Below are 19,091 nucleotides of genomic sequence, written 5' to 3'. Positions count from 1 at the left end.
CCTGTGATATCACACGCTTCTAACCAACTACACACCTGTAATCCTAGTGCTGTTAATCAAATTTTGAAGCCTCGTCCACAGCCTCAGGTCAATGCACTGTTCTCTTGTGGGTCTGTGTCTCTAAGCACAGAAATTTAAAATTCTCAGCATCCAGGTTCCAGCAATACTGAATTTCCACCCAGCTTTTCCTGCTGGCTGCTGCCTCATCCTCCCCAACCCCTGGTCCCTTCCTTGCTGTGCTCCCTCATGCAAAGCCATTCCTGCAGTGGGATGTGGCTCCTTTGAATGCACCCACTGGATCCTCAGCTTTCCTTAAATTCCAGCTCCTCGCCAACCCTGTTCTGTGATTTTTCCTTGTTGCAGACAACTTTCATGAAAAATTTTTTCTTTAGGATTTTTCCATCCTGAGAAGCTGAGAGGCCTCAGGAACAAAATGTAAACATTGATTATCTGCTGCTGTGGAATGCAACAGGTGCATCTGTGATTGGTCTCATGTGGTTGTTTCTAATTAATGGCCAATCACAGTCAGCTGGCTCGGACAGAGAGCCGGAGCCACAAACCTTTGTTATAATTTTTTCTTATTTTATTCTTAGCTAGCTTTTTGATGAAACTTTTTCTTCTATTCTTTTAGTATAGTTTTAATGTAATATATATCACAAAATAATAAATTAAGCTTTTTGAAACATGGAGTCAGATCCTCATCTCTTCCCTCATCCAAGAACCCCTGTGAACACTGTCACATTTCCTAATCACTGCAATAACTCGTTTTTATTGTTAAGACAATACAAAGCAACACCCTCCATTTTCAGAAGGCTTCCGACTGGTTTTATTCTAGCATGCATGCTTTTTATACATTCTTACCAAACTCATAAGTTTATACTTTATTCTTTGGTCATGAAAGACAAAGTGCTCATTGGAACAGGCAGTTGCAGGTTTCCCTTATTTATCCTTCTTTCTTTCTTGGTTTCTGTGTCAGCAACCTTGGTAGAAAATTCTTTCAGAGGTTTACATGGATCCTCTTATCCAGCTTGTCTCTGGCTCACTGAAGTCACTCTAAAACTGTGACAATGTTCACAGGGGTTCTTGGATGAGGGAAGAGATGAAGATCTGACTCCATTTTTCAGAAGGTTTGATTTATTATTTTATTATATATATTATATTAAAAGTATGCTAAAAGAATAGAAGAAAGGATTTTGTCAGAATGCTAGCTAAGAATAGAATAGGAAAGAATGATTACAAGGGTTTGTGGCCAGGACTCTCTGTCTCAGCCAGCTCACTGTGATTGGCCATTAATTAGAAGCAACCAACCTGGGCCAATCAAAAATCTACTTGTTGCATTCCACAGCAGCAAACCAATGTTTACATTTTGTTCTTGAAGCTTCTCATCTTCTCAAGAGGAAAAAATCTTAAAAAAAAAGATTTTTCTTAAAAGATGTCTGTGACATAAAACCTCTTCCACAATACCTTACTACATATAATCATCATTGCCAGAACCCAGGAGAGCAAAGAACACGTGGAACAAGAAAATTCCTCAGGTGGGAAACCAAGGTATTGCCATTTTCAGGCAATGGAGACAATGCAGAGAGCCTGATCTGAAACACAGGCTCATTGTGCTGCTCACAAATCAAAATTCCTCTGTTTGCATCACTTTTGTGACCTGGGGATACTTTATCAGTTACTGGTAGCAGTCATGTGTCACTCTCCAGTCAGGATTGGCCACTGGGGGTGTCTTCCCCCTGTTTGCTCTGAGGTGTTGCTGTGAGAATCAGTAAAACAATGGCTTTAGCTGTGGGAAAAATAAAAAAGGGGACTGATCTTGCAAGTCAGGAGGAGGCTGTGGACTTCATTAAGGTTGGCTGCCCATAAACCTTGGAAAATACACGTCAACATCTTCTTCCTTGCTGTGGTCCCACAGCTCTATTAGCTGCATTTCTGTAGCCCTTACTGCTCCAGAGAAGGGTTCAGACCTGTTTCAAAGTTATCTGTGCTGTTCCCATTTTGCTATTGTGGAATTTTGGTTGTTAACTGCATTTCTGTAGTTCTTATTGCTCCAGAGAAGGGTGTTCAGACCTGTTTCAAAGTTATCTATGCTGTTCCCATTTTGCTGTTGTGGAATTTTGGTTGTTTGGAGGTGCATTTCTTTATTTAATTTATTTATTTCAAAAGCCAGTTGTTATTAAATCAAATCACATTATGGCTCCTTATCAGTGTAGGATTTCTCACACCCAATAATTCTGTCCTTGGTTATTACCAATTCACCTCTTTCTCTGAAATCTGTTAATGAACAGGTTTTCACTTGAGGGAATCAAATTATTAAAATTATGTTATTCTGTGCACTTACTCTTCATTCCTGTGGTACTATTTTACCCAACTGGAGAAGTTAAATCTCTTTAATTTGCCATTCTAATCCATCTTTGAAATTAAAACATGCAGAAGCACCAAATCAGGTTAAATGCTGCCCATTATTATGCCCTTTACCATGGTGAAATTTATCTATTTATCATCTTGTGTTTTCTTCTGAAATCATTTATCTATTGCAAGCAATCCTTCCTCTTCTGGTCCATTGGCAAACTATTTTTACTTTTTCCTTTTTTTGTAATTTTAACAGTTCTCTCTGCCTTTACTCATCAAGAGAAGTTTATTTCTATTAGTTTTTTATTCTATTTCTGTCCTATTTATTATTTTTAGTAGCAGGAAATGATCATTACTGCAGTAATAATTTTTTTCCTATATCGTTTCTGTATCATTTACTGTAAAATAGCCCCAATTCTGACACATTACTGGACATTAAATCTCTCTCAGTCGTGCAGAATTTGAAAAGGAAAGTGATGCTCTGCTGGCTCATGAGCTGTGGGTGGAACAAAGGGTCCCCCACCCTCAATCCACTTTCCTTTGCTGACACCTTTTCCTGTGCCAGAGCCAATCTCTAATTTGGAGTTCCCCTGAAATTCACCTTCTCCCCTGATGCTGAAGAAAGGTTTTGTTTTTTTTTTTGTGAAATATCCTTTTGGCTGGGCCAGGGAGAAAATTCCAATTCCAGCTGCTCATGGAGGTTCCCATCACTTGGGGCACTCTCAGCTCTTGGTGGAAGTAGATTTTCCTGTGAGCCAATTTTCTGGGGAAACCTTTTCAAAGGTAAACTTGAGAGTGCCTGGGAGGGCAGCAGCAGGGGGAGGTTGTGTCTGGGAGCACTTTGCACTCAGGGCTTGCAGTTATGTGATATAAATAGATGTCATCGCGGTTTTTTACAGCTTTTGGTGTTTGGGAAACACAGGAGAGCTGCTGGGTTTGAGGGGAAACAGCTGTCAATTATGTTACAGTGCTAAAAAACAAGGAGCTGAACACAACTAAAAAAAAAAAAAATATATATATATATATATTTGAGAATCTCAGAGCTCCCCAAGAGCCATTTGTGATTTTGCAACATGAGGAAAGCAGGTTGGATTTACCAGGAACAAGGGGAGGAACAATTAGAAGAGATTTTGTGGGATCCAGGCCTTGGTGGGGAAGAATTGAGTGAACTTCTGTGCCTCCTGCTCGATGGGTTGTGTGCAATTCCTAATTTTCAGTATCTTCCCTGCCATTGTGGGAATTGGGAAGAGGCCCTTGTAGCCAAAACGTTCACTGGGCAAGAGCTGCTTGCAACATTGATCAATTAATAAATGCAGGATAATGAATGCAGCTGCTAAAGGGTAATAAAGAAGGGAGTTTGCTTGAAAGAATTTAATTTTTTTCCTTCAAAAAAAAAGCAAGAATACAGAGGTAATCAGTGACAGCCTTAGCAATATTTGTGGGAGGATGTGAGACCGAGATTTGAAGCTTTGTGCTTTCAAAAGAGGAGTGGATTGATGTGTGAAATGTCACTTTCTAATCCTTGGGAGAGAGGGTCCCAGGAACAAAAGGGGGTTTGGAAGACAAAACAGAGGAAAGGAGAGTAGGGTCTCACTCTAGAGAAATGTGAAGGATTTGCCAAATAAAATGTGAATTTAAGGAAGCTATTTAATTTTGTAAATAAAAAATGTGACCCAAGTGGAAATGTGACCACAAAGGCAAAGAAGAGGAAATGTTGGATTGGGTTTGAGGTGTTTGCTGCGTTGGAGGACAAGAAACAAAGGCTAGTGGTAAAGAAAAATGAGTAAATGAGACTCAACTAAGGAAAAAAGGGCAGAATCAAGGAGACAAAGATGTTTTTATGCTGGTTCTGTTTGTTATCTTGATAGGTGAAGGGCTGGGGAACTGGGAAACAATGCCAAAAATAATAAATGGGGGAAATTGTGGAGTTTGCCCATTAACTGAGACATGTGACTCTTGTCCCCTGGTAAGGAAATTCAGGAATTTCAGCTGGGTTCACAGAAGTGGAGGACTGGAGGCTGAGGGACAGCAGATTTGGTGTGGATGTGCAGCAGGAAGGTCACTTGCGGGAATAAAAGCAGATTGCTCCCCTGACACATCCAGCTCCCCGTGGAACTGATCGGGATAAATCAAAAAGCAGCGGAACTGAAGGAAGGGAAGGTTAATATCTCATTCTCTGGGGAGTTTTCTGACTTCTTAAAATAGTGCAGAGGAATGAAAAAAGTGTGGTGAGCAACATCTTTGTCGTCAGTGGTCTGAGTCCTCGTGTTGGAAACTGGAGAAAAAATTTGGTTCAGATGAGGTCGCACGTGAGGAAATGAAACAACAAGTGATTTCCTTATCATATTGATAGCAAGATATCAGGAAAAGATGTGAGGTTTCTCTGTAGAGTGGAGGTGGCTGATATCAGGAATAATGTAAAGAATGCTCCAAGTCTAAATGAATATTCTGCCTTTCAGTAAGGAGAGCAACACAGTGCAAAGCCAGCATGGCTGGTTGGAGTTCATGGATAATAACTGCATCAAATCTGTGGCAGGTGGAATTTAACCTGGAAAAGTGATGATGGCTCCACAATGGGAAGGAAAAAATAAACCAAGGATCTTTGTACCTACACCTCATTGCTAAATTTATTCAGCACTTTCAAGCTTTTCTCTTGCTTTGCCAGACTTTATGAATGGATCTGATCCTAAAGCTTCCCTTTGTCCTGCCTTATTTAAATATTGAGTAACTTGACTTGCAGTTGTAGGAGCAAATGGAGAATTGGTGGTTAAACTAAAAAAAAAAAAAGAATAAAATTATTTAATTGGGACTTAGTAAGAGATTTTTATTTGATATGTCAAATGAAAAATCATTTACTAATGTGAAAATAGCACATCTTTTAAGGATTCTAAAGTGATGAGGAAAGGACTCAGAAAGTGTTGTTAGCATGGGCAAGGTGGCTGATGGAATTTGTTAATGATCAGCCTGGGATTAAATGTTTTATTCCCTATAATAATATCAGTGATGAGGAGGGACATGGGGACTCTGTGTGATGGTCAGAGAATCTGATTTTATTGTGGACTACAAATGCTTATATACTGTTCTAGGAAGGCTCTTGATGTTTACTACAATGATTGGGTTAAAGATCACATAAACTTACACATTTTAAACATCTGTTGCTTACAAAAGTCCAATGTAATTTTCTTTTTTCAGGTAAATCCATCAGATTTGATTTCTTGCAGTCTTGATTTAATCCTCAAAGTTCTGTTTGCTCTTGCCAAAGCATCCTGTTACCAAATCTTATGCTAATAAGGTCCAAAGCACTCTCTGCTTTGTGTACCCCAACATCTCCCCCTTTTCCCTTCCACCAAAACCACTCTTTTAATGGCCTTATTAATTAATCTCTCCAGACATTGAAAGGTATCATGATTAATAGAATTATTACATACCTATCTTAAAAAGAATCTTTTAGTTAAAAAACTCCAGCCATTAAAAGGCTCAGACTTGATCTTTATAAATTAAAAATATTCCTTATGGCAGATGCAGGAGGGAGGCATTACTGGATTTAGAAAGGCTGCCAGAAGTAAAATTGCATCAAAAGGTTTGATTCGTATACACAGGGGTGATAGGAAGAAAATTCTTAAAAATTTTAGACTGATTCCTTCCTGTGTATTTTAAAAAAAATCCAATTTCACAGAACCCAGGAGCTCTAATTCTTGGGGTTCCAAGGGTGTTTCAGGAAGGTAAGGGGCCAAATTTGATTCGATTTGATTCCAAAATTTTTAGTGTAAATATTAGTGCAAAGTTCTGGAGGAGCTATATTCCCCCCTAATTTTATGATTTTTTTTTTTTTTTTAAATAACATGTGGGACACTGAGATGGGAAAAGGGAGTAGTGTGCTGATGGAGTGACCCGATGACTGAAAAGCTGAAAGGCTCTGTCAATAGAGAGAACAAATTGTGCTGTAAAAAGGAGTTGGCCCGGCCTCCTGATGAGGGCAATAAAAAAATAATTTATTTTCACTACAGAAAGTGCAAGGTCTTGCGAGCAGAGCCTGCTCACTCCTGTGCTGGGGGTTCATCAGCTGTAAATGGCAGCGTGAGGAGCAGCAGAGCACACAGGCACTCTGAGCAAGCATTAAAAAACAGCCTTGGATCTGCTCTGAGGGTGTGTCAGAATGGCTTTAGGAGGTGAAGAAATGTTAATGGATTGTGCAAGGCACTGATGTGTCCTTAGAGAAACACCATGGCAGGCTGGGCTCGCACATTGAATCTGGGGGGAAGTGTAGGAAAAGCGCAGAGCAGGGGAAGAAGGAATCTGTTTTGTGAAAGAAGAATTCTAAAAGAACGAAAATTTTTATGTTTTCTGGCCTTAAAAAAAGCAAATTTTGAGGTGGGACATAAGTGTTTCCTTAAAACCGGGATGGTGATGGTTGTAAATAAACAAGAAAGGCAGAGAAAGGGATTTAATTTAAACATCAGAGTTAGTGCAGAGAGAAAATGCATCAGTAAACCTCATCAGAGTGTGAGCAGATTGCAGGCTCCTGAGCTACCTCTGAGAAAAGTATGGAAAGCTGAGAAAACAACCAAGAAATGTGAATTTCTGTGAAAGAGAGTAACTGGAATGGCTGGGTTGTACCTGCCAGATGCAGAGAGCATCATCTTCTCTTCTCCCTCTCCACAATTCTGCTTTATCCCAGCCTGGGGTATGGTTGTAATCCACACCAGGGCTGATATAAATGTGGAATATTCTTCTGGGGACAACCTGAGTGTGGGGGTGTTCACAGGGGTCCCAGGAGGAGGGAAGAGATGAGAATCTTGACTCCATGTTTCAGAAGGATGATTTATTATTTGATGATATATATTATATTATGAGAAAATGATATATTAAAATCATACTAAAAGAATAGAAGAAAGGATTTCATCAGAAGGCAGGAAAGGAAAGGAAAGGAAAGGAAAGGAAAGGAAAGGAAAGGAAAGGAAAGGAAAGGAAAGGAAAGGAAAGGAAAGGAAAGGAAAGGAAAGGAAAGGAAAGGAAAGGAAAGGAAAGGAAAGGAAAGGAAAGGAAAGGAAAGGAAAGGAAAGGAAAGGAAAGGAAAGGAAAGGAAAGGAAAGGAAAGGAAAGGAAAGGAAAGGAAAGGAAAGGAAAGGAAAAGGAAAGGAAAAGGAAAGGAAAAGGAAAGGAAAAGGAAAGGAAATGATAATAAAATCCTGTGACTGCTCACAGTCTCAACACAGGTGGCTATCACTGGTCATCAAGTAAAAACAATTTCACATGCTGGGTAAACAATTCTCCAGATCACATTCCAAAGCAGCAAAACACAGAGAAGCAGAAGTTTCCCAGCTTCTCAGGAGAAAGATCCTAGCAAAAGTATTTCTCATAAAATATGTCCGTGACACCTGAGATTTGTGGGTTTAGCTGCCCCTTGTTTCTCTAGGACTGCCCCTGCAGGATCAAGGAGAGGTTCTGCAAGCCTGTCAGCCTGTGTTTGATAGGGAAAAGATAGGAAATTCACTAAGAAATGCAGTGAAGGATCATTCTGCTGGAATATTTTCCGTGTTTCCAGCAGTAATCCCAGGATTTCCCAAGCTGCCAGTGGTGCCCAGGTCACTGAGTTTATCAGCCCTTGATGAAACCTGTCCTCCATCAATGTCTCTGAACCCTTCAATCCCTTTGGCCCCCACAACCCCTGTGGCAATGAGCTCCCCACTGCAGAAATGTGTTTTGTGAAGGAGTTTTTCCTTTTTTTTTTCCCCTTGAATTGCCCAGTAAGTTTAAGTGTCGTTCTAATTTTTTAAGATTTTCTAAACTTTCTGATGTTTATGTTCTTGTAACGAACTTTCTCACACACTTTCTGTAAATAATTATTGTTTTGCATTCTCTTATGGAAGAAGAAAAATTTGATTGGCTGTTGGTTTGTCCAGTGTCATTGAAGAGGTGGCACTGTCACCCTCCAATCCACTGTCACTTTTGGAAATTTTTAAATGTCGGAGTCAGAAATTAAAAAGTCTCTTTTTACCTTAAAAAGAACAGTGTGTCTGCATTGTATTATTTCATGTCCTATAGTGAAATTTAAGAAGTTATGTGGAATTCATGTTTTGAAAAGTAGTGAGGAAATTTTCCTTAATCATCTCCTTATCTTGGAGTCCACCAGTTGTGTCCTGCAGTAGTGAAATGATCCTGGTCCCTGCAGCCTCTTCCCACAGGAAAACTGCTCCTGGTTGTAACCCTCTTTCCTTCTGACCATCAGAAATTCCTCTGACTCTGCAATATCTAAATGCTCAGATTCTAAGCCTTAGTTGAGCTAAAACCTGTAGTAAGTTAACTTAAAGAAATTCAACTTTTAATTGGTTAAAAGAAATTGAACTTTCAATTGGTTTGTCCAGTTGAGGAGTCCTCTTCAAAGAATGGCTACAGGGTGTTTTTATTTCTGGATCAACCTTATTTCTGACTTCTCAGGTTTTAATCTGTAAAAATAAAAAAATAAGCTTAGTCTGTCTTCAGTGCCGGAATATTTGTGATTTATCCCTCCAGTCCTTGGTATTTAGAAATTTGATGGCCATGGCCAGGTTGTGGCTTTTACGTGTGTTCATCAGATGGAGAAAAGGAATTTTCATGAAGTTTCTTCCTCTACTCTGCAAATTACCTGAGCAAGGTCACCTAAATTCTCTTCAGGATCTACCAGTTTCTCTCCATGTACACAAATTTTAAAGAATTCAGAGGGATTGTCTGTTTATATGTTCATCTTTAGATGTAAAAATCAGTTACATAAACCCTGCCCTGCAGTGATTGATCTGCTTTTTCATCTTTCCAATCTTGTTTTTTCCCTTTTTCCTTTCCTCTAGCAAATCAAAGCATTTCAGAAATTAATTATTTTTATTTTAGGGAAATAAAGGATATTGATTAAAAGACTGCAGAGGTGTGGAAGAAAAAGTGTGATTCTACTACAAAATGCAGCAGTAACAAATAAATTGTCAGATTTTGGCCAAATTTCAGCAGGTTACTTTCACACATTCAGATTATTCACCTGTTTGCTGAAGGATCAATGTGGTGAGATAAATACAGATTTAACATCTTTGCTTGTTCTGTTGCACTCAGGAGGACATTGCATTCAGTCAGAAAGATAATTTCTTTTAAAAAATTAAGTAGTGGGTTGAACATGCCAATAGATTAATAATTTTTCCCGTCAGGTCTATCCCTGTGAAATTCAATACTTCCCATAATTTGTCAGCACTGTGGAGCAGCAGAGCTGATGAATTAACCTGCCTGGGTACCTCAGATCATTTTAAGAACTTTGTGAAATTAGCAGGTATGTGGCAAAAGTGATAAATAAAGAATGAAGCCACATCCCCTGGTCTGAATCCCAAACAATATTTTATATTTTTTTAGAGAGGCTCTTTCCTTCTTCTTTGAACATTCATTTGAAACCTTTGCCGTGTGCCAGTATTAAAAAAAAAAAAAAAAAGAAATATTCTGGAACATTTACACAATGAGGCAGTCACCCATCCTGTCATTTTCCATATCCCCATTGTAATTATTTGAAATCCTTATGCTTGAAGATGAGTTTTTTCTCCCGGCCAGCCCCAAATCTATTTTGGGAGTAGACTTGTAATTGTGTGGTTGTTAATGTGACTGTCTGTTGCCATGAACAAAGTGAGGTCACCAATTTTCTGTGGCAGCTTTGCCTCAGAGTTCAGGACTGTAAACCAGCCAGCACTTACTGAAATGTACTCTTTTTTCTTTTATATTATTTTGGTATTTTATATTTTATTTATTTTATATTATTTTTAATTTAATTTTTATTTATTTTATATTTATATTTATTTTATATTTATATTATCTATATTATTTTATATTTTTATATTATCTTTATAATATTTATATTATTTATATATAATATTTTATACTATATATTTCTATTTTTCTTTTCTATTATTTTATTTTGTTCTGTTATCAAGCCAAGTCATACCTATGGCATGAACTGACTCACATTGTGATAGCCTGGGATTATTCCTATTACAGTTTGTATGGGACTTTTGTATTCAATATTTAATTATTCTCCATTGAAGGCTTGTCGAGAACTTTCTTGGAAGTAAATTGAGAGTCAATGTATGTGAAGCATGTGAAAAAATTTATTTCACTTAGTTTTTGCTAAGGAAAAGTTAATCTGATTGCAGGTTACGTTATACTGGAGATTCCAATGCTCAAAAAATTTGTATTTTGGATTTGTATTTATGTACTTTTAAAACTTTATTGAGTCCATGCAGATCACTGAAGTGTATTTTATCAATGCACCATCAGTGCTAAGGTTTTTAATGACATTACAGTTTCTTCTATCAAATGGTGGGTTTTGTCCATATGTCTTTAGGTTTTAGATTTTTTTTTTTTCTATTTTATATCCCAGAATGGATTGATTTCTAGGCAGATTTCTAATAACTGCCTGGAAGTCAGCAAATGGTGTCAGTGTGGCTGTGACAATTCAGAGAATTTAAAGGTTTGGCTCAGAACATCTGCCCACCTTCAGTACTTAACACCCTTTATAAACACATTATTTATAACTTGAAACCAACAATTACAACCAGGCTGAAGATAAACACAGATTCACCAACAGGAGCATGGAGAGGAAATTAATTTATAATATATAAAGATATATTCTGGAAAGACTTTCAGGCATCCCTGCCTTAAACCCAGCAGCATTAAAAACCATGAATATACAGGTATAATTCACACCAGCTGTATTTTGGTGATTTCTGTCATGAGGAGATTTCTCCAGTTGCTATAAATTAAGTTTTTACTCTGAAGCCACCTTACACATCTTTTGGTTTTCACCACATAATGATGTTCATTTTGTGTGATAATAATGTGAGGAAAAAAAAATGTTTGCTTGCATGAGGACTGAAAGGACAGTTAAACCTCAGGATAACAGCTCACAATTACTCTTTTTTTGGGGGGAAAAAAAGGCTTTAATACAAATATTTTTTAAAAAACAGCTCAGAGTGAATAAACCATGTGGATCTGAATTTTGCTGTGTTATTTAAGTTCTGTGAGCATATTAAAACACATCCACATTCTGTAGATATTTTAGAATCCAAACTCTGTCTTCCCTGGTTTCCGGCAGGCATAAAGCACATCACACACCTTACAAGTAAAACTAAAAACCAAGCTGGGAGATCTTACAAGTGACCTGAAATTTAGCAAAGTCTCATTGTCAACTTTTGGATTCGTATCAGCACAGGGAATGACTTCTGCTGAGAACTACCCATGGATCACATACTTGATTTAAAATCTTTATTCAGGAGATTTTAAAAATCATTATCTTGCTTTCTGCCTGGATAATTTATTTTTTTAACAGATTTTATAGTATTACCAGGAGAGGCAAACCCCACTGTTCTGCTCTAGCAGCCAGCATTCTCGTACCCCACTATTCAGCTGGGATATGAACTAGCACAACACTGGAAAATAGTGATAATACAGCACAAGAAAGGAATATTTAACATTAACACTGTTGATTTTTAGTGTCTTTTTACTGATCTGTGATTCTGTTGCAGCAGCACGTGTTGTGTTGGGCTGTAAATTAAAAAGGGATTCAGGGAGTCAAGCCTTAAATCGTTGTCTGATGATCACTGGGATTATTAAAAGGCTCCTGGCTTCAAATTAATGGGTTTTATTTCTGTTCTGAAGTGATTTAAAAAATATAAATTGAAATTTCCATGCTGGGGGAGTCATATTGTTGATAATGATTTATAGATTATGTCTGCATTGACATCTGACAGCCAGGACAGCAGAACGAACCAACTCTTCAGATTTGCCTGTCCCCCGTGAACATCTCCACACCCTGGCAAAAACCACCCACAGAATTGTGACCATCTGATATTTCTACAAAGCACGAGGTGCACTTGCACCTGAAGCGCCCCAAACACACCTGCAGAGAGGCTGGGGAGCCTTTGGCAGGTGGCGAGAGGAGCCCTGAGCGCGTTGAGCGAGGTGTAAATCCCGCGGCCGCGCGCCTGACGCCGGCTTCCTCAGCAGCGGGGCTGATTGCAAAGGCAGATGTTGTCCTCCTTCTGCAGGAGCTGAGATCCACCTCCAGACCCCCAGATTGTTTGTGCCTTCAGATGGAATTGGAGCTTCCTGCCATTGTGTGTGCCGTACGTCCCCTCGTCCCCGACTGACGCATGTTGGACGCTCTGCCCGCGGCGCTGGCGAGATGAGGCCGTTGCTAAAACTGAAAAATGGCCAAAATCCAGAGATTTTTATCATCCCATCCATGCCTTGCAGCGGTGCACGAGGGAGTTTTCCGTGTCACGGGCACACTTTCCCCAGCCTTCCCTTTGATTTCACACGGGCAAGAGACGTCAGTGGCACTTTGTTATGTCTGACACTGACTTGTGAATTGTCTTTAAAACAAGTGTTTTTGAAAGGGGTGAAATACGTTTTTATAAAAGGGATAAAATGCATTTTTCGAAATGGGAATTGTGATTCCGTGACTATGACATTTTTCATAATTATTTTAAATACTTTTAGGGCTGTAAACCTTGAAAATACATGTTACATTCAAAGAAATCTTATGAGAAGATAATTACCTGAAGTTTGGGAATTGTGATTCCACGACTTTTACTTTCTTCAAATTACTTTAAATACTTTTAGGGCTGTAAACCTCGAAATGATTATATGTTGCATTCTGATTTTGGCATCCAAAGAAATCCTGTGAGAAAATAATTACCTAGCATTTGGGAATTGTAATTCCACAGTTTTGCCTTTCTTTCAGTTATTTTAAATACTTTTAGGGCTATAAACCTCGAAATTATATGTTACATTCTGATTTTGGCATCCAAAGAAATCCTGTGAGAAAATAATTATCTAAAGTTTTGGAATTGTGATATCCTGACTGTGACTTTTTAAAAATTATTTTAAATACTTTAAGGGCTGTAAACCTCGAAATTATATGTTACATTTTGATTTTGGCATTCAAAGAAAACCTGTGAAAAATAATTATCTAAAGTTTGGGATGAAGGCAGGAAACGTCCTGGCTTTTTACTTAATAAATACATTTTTAATGGAACATATTCATCAATGTTAAGGGGAAATTTCCAGCTAGCTGTACCCTGACCACATCAATTCAACTCCTGCTTTGTCAGAAACAAAATATTTTCATTTTAAAACAAAATTAATTGTGCCAGTTGTCAGGAAACATGGATATTTGTATGCATGGATTTGCCAAATCAAATGGGAATGAGGATGTGTATAGAATAACTAAGTTTTAATTGATCATTATTCAAGTATTCTCTCTACCTCAGTAGCAATATCAAAATAAGGATGGAGTCAAAACAATTGAGATCAGCATATTTTATACTGAAGGAAAATAGCTTTTTTATGACCCATAGAATTAATCAGGGGGTTTTACTGGCACAGCTCCCCCACAACATAGTACATTGATTTTCCTCAAACCTAGATTAAACATTTATTCATGTGTAAAATAATGCTTGAAATTCCATTTTATCTGCAGGATAAAAAATGATCACAGTTACAACCTTTATTGCTTAGGCCATCAACCAATCACTGATGCAGTAATTCCAGGAGTTATGATAGTGAACTTAGGTTGGGGACACATTACTCCTTAATTATTGGCAATGCACTTTCACTGACTTTTCTCTTTGATGTCACAACATGTAATTAGGGGCCACACAGCACCATTATAAATGTGTACACCTAGAGGGTTTTGTTTTTTCTTTTTTTTTTTTTAATTTCTTTTTTTCATGCACAATGTAGTGTATAGATCGCGTGGATATATTACAAGTATTTATGATAGGAATAGCAAATAGCAAATCTTACCTGAGTACTGGAATGTGTTGCCCAGGCACTTTGTGAAGTCTGTCTTCTTAGAGAGATTCAGAAACCACCCAGGTGTGGACCTGGGAAATTTGCTTCAGGTATCAGAGGTGGGGGGGACAAAGGGACCTCCAGAGGTCCCTTCCAACCTCACCCATTCTGTGACTCTGTCACACAAACAGCGCCGTAATTCTAATTTCTAAAATTCTGACTAGTGGTGACAATGACTTGTTTTCTCCTCTACAGTTGCTTCCTTCAACAAACCAAACTTCTGCTTCCCACAGGCTTAGTTCAGATTTGAATTTTTTTTTTTTTTTTTTGCCATGTAAAATCATCTTGAAAGAACTCAGAAAATACCGGGCTATATTTATGGTTGAGAAACAGTTTTCAGTAAGATTTAGAGATGAAAAGAAGCAATTGTATTTAAATTTGATTGGTTTTAAATTTGTGTTTCCTCTGCAGGGTGCGCAATGACTTTGATGTGCTCACAAACCGCCTGATTGGCAGCCACGGCTACTGCACCCAGGTGAGCTAAAGGTCCAGTTTTGGGGATGTCCTGTGCCTCTGCTGAGAACTGACCTCTGCAAGAGATGGATTTCTTATTTTTGAGTCATAGAGTCATGGAATCACAGAGTGGTTTGGGTTGGAAGGGACCCTAAATCTCATCTTGTTCCAGCCCTTCCAACCTTCCACTGTCCCAGCTTGCTCCAAGCCCCATCCATCCCATTCTTAAACATCTCCAGGGATGGGAATCCACATCCTCTCATGACAACCTGTGCTAGGGCCTCACCACCCTCACAGTAAAGGATTTCTTCTTAGTATCAGCCAAACCTTCAGCTGAAGGCCATTCCCCCCTGTCCCATCACTCCATGCCCTTGTGAAAAGTCCCTCTCCAGCTCTTTTGCAGCCCCTTCAGGCATGGAAAAAAATGATTTATGAAAATAAATTGGTGGAGATTTATGCTATAAAATCTCCACCAATTCCCTTTTCTTTTCCCCCTTATTCCCATATCCTCAAGCACCTTCATCCTTTATTGCTTTTCCTCGTGTTTTGGCACATTGTTGTCTTTGCTTTCAGAGGTTCTGCTTTGCAGGCTGGTTTTTTGGCTTGAATGTGCCTGTAGCTGTGTGTCCATGTCCTCACACTCCTCTCATCTTCCTCTTTGGGACTCCTTGGTTGGTTTCAGTGCTGAGATATTGCTGTGTTCCCTCCATTCCCTCTCAGAAACATGCCTGAGGTTCCATGTCTGACCCTACAGCTCCTCAGGGATTCCAGGATCCCATCCATTGCCCTTCTGGCTGCCACAAAATTCATGTTCCTCTCTTGTTTCTAGAGGACTTCTGTACTGTGACCACATAATGGTTCCTCAAGAATGTGGTAGAACATCAATGATGGTGAATAAGAGTGCTAAAAATATCAGTAAAAGCCTCTAAAATCTGGGGAATCCTTCAGGAGAAACACAGAGCTGTAATTGTGTGCAGTATTTTTAAAACCATTTCCAAACTGGCCATACCAGAGTTATTCATGTCTTTGGGCATGGTAATTTGCAGTATTTTTTCTGGAAACTTTCTCTTTGTTATTTCCCCTCCTGGTTTTAGCCATATGTTATTTATTAATAGTGAGCTGGTTCACTGCTGCAGCAAAGTCTGCTGTTAGCTCTGCTTCCATGCACCCCAGCTGGCCCTGGTGGGATGTTAGCTGAGAAAAATATCCCAAATCTCTGTTCTTGAACTTCAGGCACACTCACATGTGTAAATGCCACCCACCCTCTCACAGGTATTTAGCTTCTGACATCCCCCTGCTTCAACTGGAGGGGAAATAATCAGCAATCATCTCTAGGAAATATCAATATCTTGGTGATCAGAGTCCATATGTAAATGTTCTACTGAAGGAGATCTAATGTCATCCAGAAACAATCAGTGAGAAAGAATCATAATGTAACAAATCTTGTCCAACATAAAAAATACATCACTAAGCACATACAGAAATGTCATGTAGTACTGACAGGCTTTGAGTTTATACCATTCATGCTGTACTTTCATTGTACAGAAGAGGGGACACCAAAATGTTTCCGTTTAAAAAAAACCCAAAACAACACTTAGATGAGATGTTTGAGTGTTGGATGTCAGAGAAAATAAATTATCAGCAGGTTGCCTCCAGAAGGGTGAAAATTAAAAACTCCTCTAATATTTGGACTTCAGCAAAGCTTTCAATACTGTTTCTCACAGAATCCTGATGCGTTGTGCAGGCTGACCTAGAGCAGAGGCTGGACAGAGCTAAAGAATAAAGCAGGGATTTATTAAAAGGATCTCCTCCATGGCTGCACCTTGGGCAGCACCAGAGCCCAGCCAGGGCTGCACCCAAGATGAACCAAAATGGCCCCAAAATGCACGAGCGCTGCCGGGGTCTCTCCCTGGGATCAGTTCTGCTCCATTTGCACCTTGCAGTTCATTGTCCCATTGCAGCTTTAGCCCAGGCAGTCCCACCCTGCTTGTTTTTCTCTCTCCAGCCCATGGGGTTTGTGCTCTGGGGCTGAGATTTGGATCATTTGTCCTTGGTGCCCAGCTGGAGCAGGAATTGTTTTGTCTCCCTGCTCTGTGCACAGAGCTCACCATGCCCTGATGTGAAGCCCAGACCCACACACTAAAGCAGCACAGAATGTGAAAATATAAAAGCTAAACCTGTGTTATCAATCTTTCTGGATAAAAAAGTCCAACTCACAGCTGGAAAAGGATTTTTTCCCCAGAGGGTGCTGGCACTGCCCAGGCTCCCCAGGGAATGGTCACAGCCCCAAGGCTGCCAGAGCTCCAGGAGGATTTAGACAAAGCTCTCAGGAACAGGGTGGGATTGTTGGGGTGTCTGTGCACGGCCAGGAGCTGGACTGAATGATCCTTATGGGTCCCTTCCAACACAGAATATTCTGTGATTTTATAATTTCCTCATCTTACTTTGGGGGACTTTGACCAAAATATCTGGAATCTTTTTATAGTCAATTTTGAACAATAAACCTAAAGCAAATCCATAAATTTGGGTCATGTACATATGTAACTTCACATCAATCCTGAATCAGTCTTATGCTGATCAACCTCTGTTTGGTTTTTGTTTTCTTTTTTTTTTTTTCCTTTATTTCAAACATGTCCCAAACAGGAATTAGTGAATTTGCTTTTGACTGGCAAAGCTGTGTCCAATGTTTTCAACAACGTGATCGAGCTGGACTCTGGGAATGGCAATATCACCATTTTGAAAGGCATCACGAGTCGCAGTGATATTGGTTTGCTGTCCCTGTTTGAGCACTATGACGTCTGTCAGGTATGCTTTCCAATAAAAGTTTCATTAAAAAGAAAATAGTTTCTTTTAAAATCAGCTTTGTGTAGGTAAAGCAGCAAAAAAATTACTGGCTTGGTTCAGTTTATCTTTTCTGTGCTGTAGTGGGGGTTCTTTTACCTGTAAAAAAATTAAAGACAAATAAAATGGCTGTTAATGCAATGGGATTATTCCATTTAATCGCTTTTGATAGTCATATTTTAATTGTAGTCATCATGAAAATTAGAAGATTGATAAAACCTTTCAAAGGAGTGAAGGTATTAATTTACCTCAGGAAAAGCTTGTGTAATGATTTCTCTAGTTCTCCATCAACAGGAGATGCAGGATGGCAAGATGGACATCTTTCCTAAGACAAGTTCTGTCCTAAGCAGCCAATCTTGTGTTTGATCCAGGAATATTATTTGAAATTCTCTTGCTTTTGTTGGATACTTGTAGCAGTCCCACCTGCATTTGCAGCAGAAGCACCCCTATAGAAGTTTGAAAGTGATTACCAAAGGATGTGTTTTTACTGATCTGATATAAATGTGTGACAAAACAAAGCTTGATTTTAACTCCTTCCCATGTGGCTGAAATCAGCTGCATCCTCCTGCTACTGGCAAACTACAAGTTTTGTTATTTTTAATTAACACAATCATTTACATTATTCACAGGATTACAAAAGGCTTGAATTCAGTCAAGGCATCTTATCAGTGTGCCCAAATCAGATTAATTCAGAACAGAGTAGACTAAAAATAAATAAGCTTCTGTGTCTAGTTCACGCTTCTTTTTCTTTCTATAAACAATGTGACATTTAAACCCTCAAAAAATGGTTATGCATCACTCCAGCATTTTTTCCATTCTCCAGTGAGGAAAATGACTCTGGAGGAGCAAAATGGTAAATGAGGTCAGGGCAGGTAAGAGCTCTTTCTTACCCACCTGCCTCTAAAACTAAAATAAGTTACCCAGAGATTCCAACACCATTTTCCACTTATTCTGCAAATTATATGGTAGAGGGGATCTCTTTCCACTGCTGGGCTCTTGCATGGGAGCTGGACTCATGAGCAGGGATCTGTTTTTCCAAGCCAGTGACTTAATCAGTTACAGAAACTCCAGTAGACATAGTTTCCTTTTTTTATTTTTAAGAGTCTACACTAGTTGGGCATCTGCTGCAAATTGTCCTGGTTTTTATTAAGAACATCTGGGTGTTCTCTGCATTTCAGTTCAGAGGCAATGTCTGCTTAGGACTGGGACAAAAGTCAGATTCTGGTGGATTTTGGCCCGAAACTGGGGAGTCTCCACTGTGGCTTCTGCGTGAGGGGCCAGATTCTGCTTCCTGTTGTAAACTTTAGAGCAGTTCAGGAAAAAGAAATGTCAGTGGCAGTTTGCAGGGGTGGAACTGAGAATAGAATTTGTCTTTCAAAGTGACTCTCTTATTCCTCTCAGCATCCAATTACAGTGTGGCTCTGGGGCTGGTAACTGAAGCCAGCCATGGAAAAGGACTGTCAGTTTTGGTTGGGTTTATTTTTTGTTTCCAGGAGTAAGAAAATCCTGAGCGTGCTATATGGTGAATCATAGACACTTGGAGTCAGAAAACTCCCTTTAGGTCACATCCAGCCAATCTCTCAGGG

General features: G+C 39.1%; 1 protein-coding gene across 1 annotated transcript in view; it reads left to right on the top strand.

Annotated features, from left to right (window-relative positions):
- The window catches only part of MINDY4 (MINDY lysine 48 deubiquitinase 4), a 77,296-nt gene that overhangs the window by 39,922 nt on the left and 18,283 nt on the right, over positions 1 to 19,091 (top strand). Inside the window, exons 14-15 of the mRNA XM_058814849.1 lie at positions 14,623 to 14,686; positions 17,308 to 17,469. Coding sequence (XP_058670832.1) covers positions 14,623 to 14,686; positions 17,308 to 17,469 — 226 coding nt within the window. The remainder of the gene's footprint in view (positions 1 to 14,622; positions 14,687 to 17,307; positions 17,470 to 19,091) is intronic.

Source organism: Ammospiza caudacuta, chromosome 1 (assembly GCF_027887145.1).
Source record: "Ammospiza caudacuta isolate bAmmCau1 chromosome 1, bAmmCau1.pri, whole genome shotgun sequence".
Lineage (NCBI taxonomy): Eukaryota > Metazoa > Chordata > Aves > Passeriformes > Passerellidae > Ammospiza > Ammospiza caudacuta.
This window is presented reverse-complemented; position numbering and strand designations above follow the sequence as displayed.